At 38.5% G+C, this 15637-nt stretch overlaps 1 protein-coding gene across 3 annotated transcripts in view; it reads left to right on the forward strand.

Moving 5' to 3' along the window:
* DNAJB4 (DnaJ heat shock protein family (Hsp40) member B4) overlaps window positions 1–15637 on the forward strand; it is a 40221-nt gene that overhangs the window by 12232 nt on the left and 12352 nt on the right. Inside the window, exon 2 of one of the 3 annotated variants that reach the window (XM_033225384.1) lies at window positions 14234–14475. The exons of 1 other annotated variant lie outside the window; for it this stretch is intronic. In XM_033225384.1, the coding sequence (XP_033081275.1) occupies window positions 14265–14475 (211 nt within the window). In that variant the 5' untranslated portion in view covers window positions 14234–14264. Of the gene's footprint in view, window positions 1–13303; window positions 14476–15637 lie in introns of those variants that run through there. One more of the 3 variants, XM_033225383.1, reaches the window with a different exon arrangement.

A 15637-nucleotide genomic window follows, 5' to 3' on the forward strand; every position in this document is an offset into this window, starting at 1 on the left:
CTCGGGAGGCGGAGCTTGCAGTGAGCTGAGATCTGGCCACTGCACTCCAGCCCGGGCGACAGAGCGAGACTCTGTCTCAAAAAAAAAAAAAAAAATTATAATATATTCCCTTTAGCAGTTATGTCCAGGTTGAGAATCAGCATGTTAGTTTTACCATCAGACAAGCAAAAGCATGTTGACCTTTATTATTTTTTTTTGAGACACAGTCTCACTCTGTTGCCCAGGCTGGAGTGCAATGGTGCAATCTCAGCTCACTACAACCTCTGTCTCCCAGGTTCAGGCGATTATCCTGCCTCAGCCTCCTGAGTAGCTGGAATTACAGGCATGTGCTACCACACCTGGCTAATTTTTGTATTTTTAGTAGAGACAGGGTTTCACCTGGCCTGTTGGCCAGGCTGGTCTCGAACTCCTGACCTCAGGTCATCTGTCTGCCTCAGCCTCCCAAAGTGCTAGGATTGCAAGCTTGAGCCACTGCGCCTGGCCTATTTCTGAGTGTTTATTGTAAAAACTATAGTTTTTAAAGTTTGCCAGATGCAATAAAATTTTATCATGTTTAGTGCTTTATTTAGACTTTCCTCTCCCTCCAGTGAAGAATAATTTGTATAAAGCGGAAGTTGGCAAACATTTCCTGGTAAGGGCCAGACGGTAACTATTTTAGGCCTTGTGGGCCATACAGTCTCTGCTGCAACTACTCAGCTCTACCACTGTCTGGCAAAAGCAACAATAGACAGTACGTATTACTTTATGTAGTTGCAGTATAAGCTCCTTTTTCTTTTTTTTTTCTTTTTTGAGACGGAGTCTCACTCTGTCACCCAGGCTGGAGTGCAGTGGAATGATCTTGGCTCACTGCAACCCCCACCTCCCGGGTTTAAGCAATTCTCCTGCCTCAGCCTCCCAAGTAGCTGGGACTACAAGTGTGTGCCACCGCATCTGGCTAATTGTTTTGTATTTTTAGTAGAGATGGGGTTTCACCATGTTGGCCAGCCTGGTCTTGAACTCCTGACTTCAATTGATCCTCCCTCCTTGGCCTTCTAAGGTGCTGGGATACAGGCGTGAGCCACCGCGCCTGGCCTATTTATAGTATAAACTCCATAAGGGTAGGGACTATGTATTACACTGTTGTATCCTTCATGTTACATGTAATAGTATAGCACAGTGGGGTCTCAGTAATGGTTGGCTTGGTATGCTGATTTGACTTAGATAATAAAAAGGTTATATTTTTGAAATGTTAATAACTCGAACATTAAAACCCATCCATTTACAGCTAAATTATTTTAGAGATCCTATTTTTTTTCTCTTACTATAAATATCCTTCTTTAGACAGTTACAATAGTTCAAGCTCATGCATTTGGGACTAGGTAGTCAATGGCCCAATTTTATGGTAGTTGGTAAATGCTATAGGACATGTTGGCTTATTTATATAAATGTTCTAATACTTATATTTGTTAGCCATTATTAAAGTCTTTGAATCATAGTTAAGTCTCCATGGTAGCAGTGGTTTGATGATTATGTCTTAATGGATGCAATATACTATGAAGATAATTCATAAAGTCTGGTACTGATTTAAATTAAATCATTTGAGAGGCCAGGCACAATGGCTCACACCTGTAATCCTAGCACTTTGGGAGGCTGAGGTGGGAAGATAGCTTCAGCCCAGGAGTTCAAGACTAGCCTGAGCAAAATAGGGAGACCCTATATCTACAAAAAAAAAAGAAAACAAAAAAAATAGCTAGGCTTGGTGGCACATGCCTGTAGTCCTAGCTATTTGGAAGGCTGAGTTGGGAGGATTGCTTGAGCCCTGGAGGCTGAGACTCCAGTGAGCCGTAATCAAACCACTGCACTCTAGCCTGGGTGACAGAGCAAGACTGTCTCAAAAAAAAAAAAAAGAAAAAAAGAAAAAAATTATTTGAGAATTGTAAACAATTAGCTGAACAAACTTGCTAAATAATCTGTTACAGTCTTGGCTAAGAGCCTAATATTTCAGTGAAACAGCTGCATATCCTCTCCTGCTGCCTTATCTCTTGGGCTACAGACATTTTTTTTCTCTGTACTCCTTAAACTCTCTCTCTCTCTCTCTTTTTTTTTAAACTACTCTCCTTTTCCTCATGAGCCAGTTAAGATAACATCTCAGGCCACATATAAGAAAAGAGTATGAGAAGAGACATTTTAGAAAACGTAAAAGTGAAAATCACATAGATTCCTCATTTCCTAGTGTCGCTTTTACAGTTAAACATTGGTGAAAGTATATGTCAACTAAGTATGTGTAAATCCATTCCTACTACTTTAAGTGTAAAGTATTATTTTGAAAAAAATGCTCACATCTTTTATATAGATGAATGATGTAATACTATTTTATAAGTAAAAATGAACATCTTTTTAGAGTTCACTTGTTAAGACTTTATTTACCCTAAGTGTGCATGTGAGAGGTATATATATGTGGTATACTTGGGCTGAGGTTCACAGGCTGAGGTTTCTGAAAAAACTGGATTATAGCACTGCTGACTAGAAGGAACTGCTAGATCTGCACTGTCCAACACAGTAGCCACTAGCCACATGAGGCTGTTAAGCTACTGAAATGTACCTATCTGAATTGAGGTCAAAGTGTAAAATACGTACTGTATTTCAAATATTTAGTACAAAAAATAAAGAATGTAAAGTATTTCATTGATAATTTGTATTTTGATTAAATGCTGCAATGATAATATTTTGGTTTTACTAGGTTAAATAAAATACATTATTAAAATTAATTTCACGTTTCTTTTTACTTTTAAAATATGGTTTCTAGAAATGTGGCTTGCATTTGTAGCTTGCTTTATATTTCTGTTGGACAGCACTGGTCTAAATAGTGTGATATTTCAACACAGGAAAAGTGTTATAATGAAATACTAGTTTATAAAGACCCATTTGAAATGATCTAGAAACTGTAGCTCTTTTTTTTTTTTTTTTTTTTTTTGAGACGGAGTCTCTCTCTGTCACCCGGGCTGGAGTGCTGTGGCCGGATCTCAGCTCACTGCAAGCTCCGCCTCCCGGGTTTAGCCATTCTCCTGCCTCAGCTCCCTGCCTCAGCCTCCCGGGTAGCTGGGACTACAGGCGCCGCCACCTCGCCCGGCTAGTTTTTTGTATTTTTTAGTAGAGACGGGGTTTCACCGTGTTCGCCAGGATGGTCTCGATCTCCTGACCTCGTGATCCGCCCGTCTCGGCCTCCCAAAGTGCTGGGATTACAGGCTTGAGCCACCGTGCCCGGCCCTGTAGCTCTTTTTTTTTAGCTTTTTGGCTAATACGGTGTTTTCGGTTTTGTTTTTTCGTTTTGAGACAGTCTTGCTCTGTTGCCCAGGCTTGAAGTACAGTGGCGTCGTGATCATGGCTCATTGCAGCCTCAACTCCTTGGGCTCAAGTGGTCCTCCTGCCTCAGCTGCCCAAGTAGCTAGGACTACAGGTGCATGCCACCACACCTGGCTAATTTGTTTTATTTTTTGTAGATATGAGGTCTCACTGTGTTGCTCAGCTGGTCTTGAACTACTAGACTCAAGTGATCCTTTTGCCTTGGCCTCGTAAAGTACTGTGATTAGAGGTGTGAGCTGTCATCCTGGGCCTCACTCAGTGTTTAAAATCAGCGTAAAGAACACTTCATTTTAGGCCAGGCGCGGTGGCTCAAGCCTGTAATCCCAGCACTTTGGGAGGCCGAGACGGGCGGATCACGAGGTCAGGAGATCGAGACCATCCTGACTAACACGGTGAAACCCCGTCTCTACTAAAAAAATACAAAAAACTAGCCGGGCGACGTGGCGGGCGCCTGTAGTCCCAGCTACTCGGGAGGCTGAGGCAGGAGAATGGCGTAAACCCGGGAGGCGGAGCTTGCAGTGAGCTGAGATCCGGCCACTGCACTCCAGCCTGGGTGGCAGAGCGAGACTCCGTCTCAAAAAAAAAAAAAAGAACACTTCATTTTAAATTAGCCAGGTGTTGTGGCGCATGCCTGTAGTCCCCGCTACTTGGGAGGCTGAAATAGGAAAATCACTCGAACCCGGGAGGTGGAGGTTACAGTGAGCCCAGACTGTGCCATTGCACTCCAGCCTGGGCAACAGAGAGAGTCTGTCTCAAAAAACAAAATCAAACAACAAAAAGAATTTTTTTTTTTTTTTTTTTTTTTTTTTGAGACGGAGTCTCGCTCTGTCACCCAGGCTGGAGTGCAGTGGCGCGATCTCAGCTCACTGCAAGCTCCGCCTCCCGGGTTTACGCCATTCTCCTGCCTCAGCCTCCCGAGTAGCTGGGACTACAGGCGCCCGCCATCTCGCCCGGCTAATTTTTTGTATTTTTTAGTAGAGACGGGGTTTCACCGTGTTAGCCAGGATGGTCTCGATCTCCTGACCTCGTGATCCACCCGTCTCGGCCTCCCAAAGTGCTGGGATTACAGGCTTGAGCCACCGCGCCCGGCCAAAAAGAATTCTTTATTTTAAATTATTTCAGAATGCCAGGGAAGTATATTAGCTCACTGTACATTCACTAGTCATTAGCAAGCTTTTAAGGACTTCTTGTAAAAGAAAGAAGGGCTAGTGGTTGCTTGAATATTTTATTCATCCCAGTTAGAATAAGTTAGTTCTATATGCCCCCAAAAAGGAAAGAAAAGAAAAAGTATATACACACTTTCCTTTTTGGGGGCATATAGAACTAACTTACTCTAACTGGGATGAATATATATATATATATATATTTTGGATACAGGGTCTTACTCTGTCACTCAGGTTTGAATACAGTGGCATGATCATGGCCCATATGCAGCCTTGACCTCCTGGACTCAAGCCATCCTCCTGCCTCAGCAGCCTCCTGAGTACCTGGGACTACAGGCACACGCCACCATGCCTGGCTAATTTGTAAATTTTTTTTGTAGGGATGGAGTTCTCACTTTGTTGCCCAGGCTAGTCTCAAACTCCTGGGCCCAAGTGATCCGCTCACCTCGTGCTTCTAAAGTGTTGGGATTACAGGTGTGAGCTACTGCACCTGGCTGATTTATTTTTTTAAGTATAAAATATGTCTGATTCCTGGGTGTCTCCAAATCTAGTAATTTTTATACATTTAAAGCAATTTTATTTTCTTATTTTTTGAAAGGCGTGTACTTTTTAATTATTTAAACTTAGTTTAAAATACTGTTTTAAAGACCACTAGACAAAAAATTTAAATGTATATATTATAGTGCTTCGTTCAGGGAAAGTATTGTAAAACCAAGCCATGACACAGTGTCAAAATTTGAAAACCTGGGGAATTAGTAACATTACTATAGTGATAAAATGGAAATTTTGATGATACAGACAATAGTCCACAGAGAATTATGACTAAAATTTTTCTTCCTACCAACCATTTTAAGTTAGTTTGCCATCTTATGTTGGTGCTCTTGGAGGCTTACAAATTATTATTATTTGAGCCAGGATCTCTGTCTGTCACCCGGGTGGACTGCGATCATGGCTTACTGCAATCTTAATCTCCTGGGCTCAAGAAGAGGCTGGAACCACAGGTGTGAGCCACAGCGCCTGGCCAGGAAGCTTACAAATTATTAATGAAACTTTCTTAAGAACCCTTTACCTTACTGACAACCAGAGAAGTCATTTCATTGGTTTGGAAATAAATGGACACTTAAGAAATGAAGCAACCTCTTCAAGTAATTTTTTTTTCAAAGACCAAACTATTGAATTAGTGCTTTTTGAAGAGCATGAAAGAGCAGTCATCAAGTGTGACATTAAAAACTTTCAGCTGGGTGCAGTTGCTCATGCCTGTAATCCCAGCACTGGGAGGTTGAGACAGGAGGATTGCTTAAGCCCAGGAGTTCGAGACCAGCCTGGGAAACATAGTGAGAACCTGTCTTTACAAAATATATATATATATATTAGCCAGATGTGGTGGTGACGTTAGCCTGTAATCCCACTTACTTGGGAGGCTGAGCCCAGGAGATCATGGCTGCAGTGATCTGTGACAATGCCACTGCTCTCCAGCCTGGGTGACAGTAAAACCCTGTCCCAATAAAAAATAAAAACTTCGAACAATCTGACCATAACTTATTTTCTGCCAGCTTCCTAGGGCAAGCCTTCCTAACTTGCATGCATTAATCTCAACCAGTATTTTTGCTGTATCAAATAACATTTTATGCTCTTTTGCTTCTTGACTGTGTTCCTGATCCAAATTGCAAATTCTCCCTTTCTCTTTCAAAATCTATCAGTCTTTAATGACTTTGCTCACATTTTTCTGTTCTGAAGTCTTTCTTATCCCCACCACTCCAGCCCAAGTTGAGGATAATAATTAACTTTTTTTTTGCTTCTTTTTGAGACAGAGTCTCCCTCTGTCACCCCGTTTGGAGTATAGTGGCGTGATCTTGGCCCACTGCAACCTCCACCTCCCAGGCCCAAATGATCCTTTCACCTCAGCCTCCTGAGTAGCTGGGGACCACAGGTGCGCACCACCATGCCCAGCTAATTTTTGTATTTTCTGTAGAGACGGGGTTTGGCCATGGTGGCCAGCTGGTCTTGAACTCCTGGCCTCAAGTGATCTGCGGTCCTTAGCTTTCCAAAGTACTGGGATTACAGGCCTGAGCCACCGCACCGGCCTCTGTTTTACTATCTTTAAATCTCTTAAAACGATCTCATTTCATTATTAACTTTTTATTGTTTGTCTTCCCCCTCTAGAATGTGAGTTGAATGAGAACAAGGATAATGTCTATCTAGTTAACAGCACCTAAAATAGTGTGTGACACAAAATAAGCACTCCATAAGTATTTGCTGAGTGATTGAAATACTTTATTCATAGGAAATGTGCACTATGATAACCAACTTTTAAAACAGTTTGTGTATCCATCAAAACTATAAAATGGACAGTCAGATACTATTGACAAATTCCAAATATAATGAATCCAAACTACTGCCATTTTCTAAGAAAGGATATTTATAGGTAAGGGGCGTGGGGGAATAGGATTTCTAGAACAATTTAAGCTTAAATGGATAGGATTTAATGTCTTAAAGACACTTGCCTTAAGTTTACATCTTTCAGCTTGTAAAATAGGTAAGGTAATAAGTGAATCTCTTTAAAAATTTCTCAGCTGAGCGCGGTGACTCACGCCTGTAATCTCAGCACTTTGGGAGGCGGAGGTGGGTGGATCGCTTGAGCCCAGGAGTTCTAGACCAGCCTTGTCAACATGAAACCCTGTCTGTACTAAAAATAGAAAAATTAGCCAGGCATAGTGGCGCATGCCTGTGGTCCCAGCTACTCTGGGGGCTGAGGTGGGAAAATCACTTGAGCTCAGGAGGTTGAGGCTGCAGTGAGCTGAGATCGTGCCACTGCACCTCAGCCTGGGCGACAGAGTGAGACCCTATCTCTAAATAAATAAATAGATTTTATGGGTCTGTATCTTGGCAACACACACACAATAGATAAATAAAAATTTCCCTATTTTTCCCCTAAAGACAAAGTTGCATTTGCAGCCATCACAAAATTGATAGGTATTTTAACTATTTTGCCCTGGAACCTTTTCACAGGAATGAGAATTGGGGGTCTGAGTTCCAAACTTACATCAAGCATTTGCTCTACAGCAATCTATGGTAATGATGCCTCTTAGTGCTTACCAGGTTTTAGGAAACTATAATATGTAGAGGTAAGATATAGTCCATTATTAAATGGCCAATAATTTGATTTTATATAACTATTTAGATATCTTAAAAACAGGTGAAACATTAGGATAGACACAGCCTAGTACCCTCTAGTTTTATGTTAATATTGGAACAGTGTATGTTTAACTATTGTCAAGAATATCTTAGCTCATTATTAGACTGTAATTATAGAAAAGCTCTTTGAAATCTTATCACTTGAGTATCAGATGTATGTGCAGATTACATGTGAGAAAGCATATGCAAATATATTGTAAACTGTAAAGTGTTATATAAATGTTATTATGGGGAAGGCATAGAACAGGTTTTTTTTTTTTTTTAAACACTGTGTGAGAAGATAGTAAAATTCAGAGATAATGGTCTGATAAGGGAACTTGGCAAGAGGCATGATCTTGGATGATGCCAGACTCCTTTGGGGGTGAATCTGGTAGTTATTGTAATGCTTTATGCCCAGTAAAACTTCCTGAGTCAAAGGATACTATTTGTCAGTAAACCTCCAAGTGGTAGCAAAATAGTTTATATAGCTTGAAATACTGAAAATAATTTATATGTAGATGTCATATAAATTGTAGTGCTGTCACATGTATTATCTGACTCTTACAATAATCTTTGTGAGTTAGGTATTCAGATAATTTAAATGATTTATCTAAGTTACTCACCTGTTAAGTGGGAGAACTGAGATTGGAAACCAAGTATTCAGATTCTTAAGTCTTTATTCTTTTATGCTAGCCCTTTAAGAGGAATTGATAAATAATGGTTTCCCCTAGGTAATTTTCAAGTAATTTAGTACAAGTGAGATATGTGAGGCATCAACAGATATTAAGACTGGACAGATCTTCTGACTCTAAAATCAAAGATATATACTTTAAGAATATAAATACTGGAATTGAAATATAATGAATGCTACCTATGGGAAGTTTTAATAATTTTAAGTTTTAACAAAATCAATGTGAATGAGTCACAAATATTAACTGGAATATTTAGAAATACCAATTGGACAGCTGTATATGTGTGAGTGTGTGTGCATGTATGCTTGTAAATAACATTTTGTTATACATAAGGTGTAGTAGTTTTTCTGAAAAAAAATTTCAAGTTCATATGAGATCATCATCATCATAAGAGCAGCTAACACTTTGGTAGTCCTCACTATGTGCCAATCATATTTAAGTATATCACACATTGATCCCATTTAATCCTCACAACAGCCCTAAATTGGTATTTTTTTTTTTTTTTTTTTTTTTGAGACGGAGTCTCGCTCTGTCGCCCGGACTGGAGTGCAGTGGCCAGATCTCAGCTCACTGCAAGCTCTGCCTCCTGGGTTTACGCCATTCTCCTGCCTCAGCCTCCCGAGTAGCTGGGACTACAGGCGCCAGCCACCTCACCCGGCTAGTTTTTGTATTTTTAGTAGAGACGGGGTTTCAGCGTATTAGCCAGGATGGTCTCGATCTCCTGACCTCGTGATCCGCCCGTCTCGGCCTCCCAAAGTGCTGGGATTACAGGCTTGAGCCACCGCGCCCGGCCCCTAAATTGGTATTGATGTTACCAGCTTAACAGTTAACAGAGTTAACTGTTTGACAGATGAGGAAGCTGAGGTCAGAGAGATTTAAGTTCAAGGTCTTACAGCTATAAGTAGTGTTAGCAGGATTCTAACCCAGGCACTCCGGCTCCAAAATCTGTGCTTTTAACCACCATATTGATATTCCCTGGGTTTCACCTTGGCAAATATTATAATCACTTTTATATACTCTGAGGTTATATACTCAAATATCTAAAGCACTATTAACAGAGTATAAAAGAGCCTCAGTTTATTTGCTTATTCTTGGACAGGAAGTATTGGGGAATGGAGGTCATAATTTTCTAATATGAATCACTGTATAAGAAATTTCATGGCCGGGCGTGGTGGCTCATGCCTGTAATCTCAGCACTTTGGGAGGCTGAGGTGGATGGATCACGAGGTCAGGAGTTCAAGACCAGCCTGGCCAAGATGGCAAAATCTCGTCTCTACTAAATATACAAAAAAATTAGCTGGGCGTAGTGGCATGCACATGTAATCCCAGCTATTCGGGAGGCTGAGGCAGAGATTTCTTAAAACCCAGGAGGCGGAGGTTGCAGTAAGCCAAGACTGTGCCACTGCACTCCAGTCTGGTCCAGCCTGGGCAACAGAGTGAGACCCTGTCTAAAAAAAAAAGAAAAGAAAAGAAAAGTAAAGAACAAAATTTCATGGGCCAAGCACCCTGGTTTACATGCCTGTAATCCCAGGATCTTGGGAGGTCAAGGGAGGAAGATTGTTTGAGCTCAGGAGTTGGAGACTAGCCTGGGCAACATAGCGAGACCTGGTCTCTATAAAAAATTAAAATAAGCTAGATGTTGTCGCATTGGCCTGAAGCCCCAGCTATTTGAGAGGCTGAGGCAGTAGGATCACTTGAGCCCAGGAGTTCAAGGGTGCAGTGAGCTGTGATTGTGCCACTGCACTGCAGCCTGGGTGACAGAGCAAGCCCCATCTCAAAAAAGAAAAAAAGAAAAGAAATTAAAAGAATTTTTATGACTAAATGTGATCCATTTAAGAATTAAATATTGCCAAGAAAAGTTTTTCACAGGTGCGTTGGTAAAATATGAGAAGTCATTTGTCCTCAAGCATTTAAGTGATGATCTGAATTTTGATATAATTTCTTCTGAGACTCATGGCATTTTATCTTCTTCTGTACTATTTTATTATAACCTGAGAAATGATTTGTGAGTTGGAAAAAGAAAACTTGTTTTCTATTATATATGAATAAAGTCAAAGTAGAAGATGAAGATGACATCAATTGAATGACAAATTATACTTTTAGTTTTTTGGTGGTTAAATACTATATTAATTTCCTTTTTGTTTTTTTTTTTGAGGCGGAGTCTCGCCCTGTCGCCCAGGCTGGAGTGCAGTGGCCGAATCTCAGCTCACTGCAAGCTCCGCCTCCCGGGTTCACGCCATTCTCCTGCCTCAGCCTCCCGAGTAGCTGGGACTACAGGCGCCCGCCACCTCGCCCGGCTAGTTTTTGTATTTTTAGTAGAGACGGGGTTTCACTGTGTTAGCCAGGATGGTCTTGATCTCCTGACCTCGTGATCCGCCCGTCTCGGCCTCCCAAAGTGCTGGGATTACAGGCTTGAGCCACCGCGCCCGGCCATTAATTTCCATTTTTTTTAAAAAAAATAGTTTTTAGTAGAGATAAGGTCTCATTATATTGCCCAGGCTGGTCTTGAACTCCTGAGCTCAAGTGATCCTTCTGCCTTGGCCTCCCAAAGTGCTGGGATTACAGGCATGAGCCACCTCACCTGACTGTAGTTTTCTTTTAATAAAGGGAAGAGAATTGTGTTTTCATGGAATAATCTTACCAATGTTTGAGTAGTAAAGTAAAAATTTAAAAATGCAGGTGCTAATTTTTATATCCTTGTTAAAAACACAGCATTCTTTAGTTTTAAGGGAAAAAATGTATGTCAATTACTAACTCAAGCTGGTTTTTGTTCTCTTCAAACTTTCCGTCACACGTTCATATAACCTATAACATCAAATAAGCAGGCATTTATGTGATTTCTAAATATTTCAGATAGACTATTTCTATGTATTTTTTTGGTTTTATTTTACCTTTAAAATAAATACATTTTTTATTTTATTTTATTTTTATTAAGTAAGCTTTGATCACAGCTCTTCTCTGTTCCATTTTCCCTACAGGCTACCACTACTCTCCCTTTTACATACTCGTCCTGTTTTTGTCATAATGATTTGCAGGAATGACAATCCCACTCCACGCCCCCCCCCAAAAAAAATTGCTGCACTCATATCATACAAACTTGGATGACCAAGATTTAATGTAAAGTGATTGTATTGTATAATGGATTTCAACTCCTAAGTAGTAGAGAAGACATCTCAGTCTGAAAAAGTGAATATAAGAGTAAAAGATCTCCAAAGTACTGTATGCTTTTAATGATGATCATCTTGATGCTTTACCCTATTTCATCTATTTGCAATGGGTATATTTGTAAATATAATTATTGTCTTTAAATTATTTTCTAAGGATAAATTTCCAGGTGTGGTATTTATAGAGCTAGTAAAATAATATTTAGTGGCTTTTACAATTGCCAGATGTTTGAATTATTTACAAAGCTTTACAAAGCTACAAGTGTGCAAGTATCTGCTCATTTTACCAAAAGCTAGCCAGATTGTTGTATTAATAGCTGTAAATCACAGTTATATTTGCTTTCTTATTAACTTGAAATGTCAATGTTGAGGTGAATTATTGCTTTTCAACTTTACTACTATGATTCTTATGTGTGTGTGTGATATTTGAAGACATGTGAAAATCCCCTTTCACCCTTTTTGGTATCTAGGGAGCCAGATTTCTTTCTGTTTGTTAAGATGTAATACAATTTCTCACAAATGTGAAAGACCCAGTCTTCAGGTTCTCTAAAATAATTTACTGTGTCAAGTTTTGATAATATTCCTAGCTCTCTGAAAATGATTGAATCAAATAAGTATTTTTTTTTTTTCTGCAAACACTACCCACCAGAACAATTTCCGGTTGTTAAATAGTAAAGTCACCATTCCTTTGGTAATGAATATTTAAAGGAACTCCCTTGGAAATGAATTTTGTAATAGGTGATTTTTTATTATGTTTTTACTCTGTGCGATACTGATCCTTGCCCTGGATTTCAGTTTGGCAATATACTTTTTAAAACTGAGAGTCTTAAGGTGACTTTGGATATTAGCATTTTTCACTAAGTTTTTTGGATTTGAAAGTACCTTTTGACATTGAGTATTTCTTGGTGATGCTAAAAAAATTGATAAATAGCTGACAAACCTCTGTAACCTACAGGTAGGCTAGATCAATGTTATACATTTCTAATGTCAAGGTGTCTTTAAAGTAGAGAATTTTGAAGAGTAGAAAATCATAGCTGTCAAAATGCACAAAGATGAACATTCAGAAAGAATTGCTGAATCATCATTGCTTGGCATATAGAGTAGGCGTTCTCATTTCTTTAAAGGTTAACACATGATTATTACCCTTTATTATATTCTAAACATATATGTACATTTTCTTTTCCTCATAAAGGTTTTTTTAATGTTTACAGACTCAAGGTATTTGGACTGTGTGCAATTCTTTTGGCATTTTCTTATTAATCTATCTCTCTAACAGAAATGAGAACATTTTTGAAAAGATGAGAATTCCATACAGGATATAAAAGATGAGTTATATACATTGAAAATGTCTCATAAATGCCCAAAATATGTTATATTTTCAAAAGCAGGCATCAAAAGGGTATATAAATGCTATGATCTAACTTTGTTAACAAAAAATTATAAAACTACACCAAATAATCATGAATATTCATAGAAAACAGGATTAGAAGTAAATACAGCAATATTTAACAGGGATTACTTAAAACAGTATTGTAGGGAGAGTTTTAAAAACTTTTTTTCTGTGTGTTCCAAAATCTCCAACAATGCATATATATTTATAATTAGGGAAATGTGTTTTTGAAAGAAAAAAATATTTCTCATACTACTGCCCCTTAAGTGGCATATCCAAATTTTACATTGATCCAGTTGCAGTTAAGCCTTGTAAGGAACATGAGTATGTACTGTCTGTAACCTGATACTTTGTTCTAGCTTTCCTGCAGCACCAAAATTCTTTAAATAGGGACCCTGTGGGGTGGCTGCGGGGGACAGGGGTTGAGGGGGTGGCAGGGACCTCATTCAGTTTTAGTTTAGTTTGAAGTAACTAAATCCAGATACTAAAATTTCAAAAATAAATATTTGTTTGCCAGAGCTATGAACTCATGTATACTAGAAATAACTAGTTAGCTAAAATCATGTCTAAGTCCTTTACTTATTTTAAAATAATGCATTTGAATTTTATTACAGATAATATTTTAACAATGTGAAACTAGTACACAAGGTTTCTAGCGTTTCTGATTGAAAGATGTCAGGAAGTTTGAAGACGATGTAAATTACTTAAAAATCCTAATTTAAGTAACCTGTATTTTAATATTATATACTTAAAAAAAGCTTAAAATTAAATAATGCCTAAAGCAGAGTCAGCCTTCCTTTTATCTGTATATTAACTTTAACTTCTTTTCACATATGGTGTTTAATGGCTGTAATGATTTTTCACCTAGTATGGAATACATAAATATATAGTTGTGACATTCTGTGTTGAAATATTGGCATGTTAACCCATTTGGCCTGTTTAATTAGGAAATAAAGATGGTAGAGCCAGTCGGAAAATGAATAGTTAATCGTGGAGGAGGAGAAAACATAGCTCAGTACTTTGACTAGAGGCAGCTGGGAAAGTGACGTCCTGTAGCATTTGCTGTTCTAGAAAGTACAGAGACACGTAGTGAAAATGGGAGGATCTAGAAGGAGGCTGTGTCCTGTGTAGTGTATATTTATCTGTAAGTGAGCCGTTGGGGAAGGATTGAATACAGAGACGCTGTCTGCTTGCTGCCTTAAGACAGCTAGCTGAATTGCTGATTAACTTTTAAAATACCCAGCTTGGTTTATTTTTCTTAGAATCTGTCTATTGCTAAGACTGGGGACACTGTTTTCTTTTACAAAGGGAAATCTAAGTTAATTTCAAGGCATTCGAAATGGGGAAAGACTATTATTGCATTTTGGGAATTGAGAAAGGAGCTTCAGATGAAGATATTAAAAAGGCTTACCGAAAACAAGCCCTCAAATTTCATCCGGACAAGAACAAATCTCCTCAGGCAGAGGAAAAATTTAAAGAGGTCGCAGAAGCTTATGAAGTATTGAGTGATCCTAAAAAGAGAGAAATATATGATCAGTTTGGGGAGGAAGGTAAGTATTCTCTGCATATCTTTCTGTCTCTTCGGCTCTGTCTCTTTTTTTTCTCTCTCCCAGCCTTTTTTCCCCTCTCTCTCAGTTTGTGGTTATCCTTAAATTGGATTCTCAGTCATATCAAAAGTAGAAGGACAAATAATGGATAATAACAAGATTTCATCTCTGATCATATGAATGAGTATTGCAGAGCTATGAATGAAATGTCCTTGTTTGCCTTTTTTATTTTAACATTTTGTATTATACGTATTTGTCATTAGACTTACAATGTTAACATTGTATATTTTAAAAGAAACCTTGAATTCCCATACCTATTAGTAAATTGTGTCAAAAGTCTTATGCAACCTGTTTCGTTTTCTAACGAATTTTTTGCGAGAACCAATAGAGTCTTTAGTCATTTAAAACCTTAAGATTGGCGTTTCAGGTTCTGAGTAGTTTATACTGTATTCACAAAAACAAAAAGTAGTTTTTTGCCTTTCTTATAGCAAGGCTAGTTTAGACTGAACAAGACAGTTGTGACTCTCAGAAGCAGAAGGCGCAGGCATTTAGCTTCTAGTTGTTTTTGGCATTCTGCCTGGAGAGGAAAGAATTTTCCTGATGTCATAAAATACCAGAACAAGTTTTTAGCTTAATTGTAAACAATAATTGTGTGCCAAGAAAATGAGATCTCAGAAATACAATTTTTGACCTAAAATGGCCACCTAGTTAGAATAATTATTGATTCACTTTTAGGTGACATTATTTCTTTTGAAATTTTACTATCTAGGTATAGAGAAAAACATGACAACTTCCCTTTCCTCTCCCTGCCATACTTTTGTTTTTTGCATTGTGAGATCAAAAACTAGTGAGCACAGTAAAAGAGGATAATTTCAGATTATCCTTTTCTCATTCTTCATTTTAAATCAGGTTTGTCCATCACTTCCATATAAATGGGGCTATGAAGTAAGACTATTTCAAATTACTAATTGATAACAAAAAACTTTGACTTGTACTGGTTTGGGGATTTTCAACTTTTAACATCAGGACTAAGTTATTTTATTATTAGTTTTTCCCCCAAAATACTGGCTTTCAAATCATTGTAGCTATGAAAACTTTTTTGTTATCCCTTTGATTCCTTTATTACATTTAACATCAAATTTTCCTAGAAACATATCCTTAAAAT

The sequence above is a fragment of the Trachypithecus francoisi genome, unplaced genomic scaffold (genome assembly GCF_009764315.1).
Source record: "Trachypithecus francoisi isolate TF-2019V2 unplaced genomic scaffold, Tfra_2.0 Lachesis_group12, whole genome shotgun sequence".
NCBI classification, from domain to species: Eukaryota; Metazoa; Chordata; class Mammalia; order Primates; family Cercopithecidae; genus Trachypithecus; species Trachypithecus francoisi.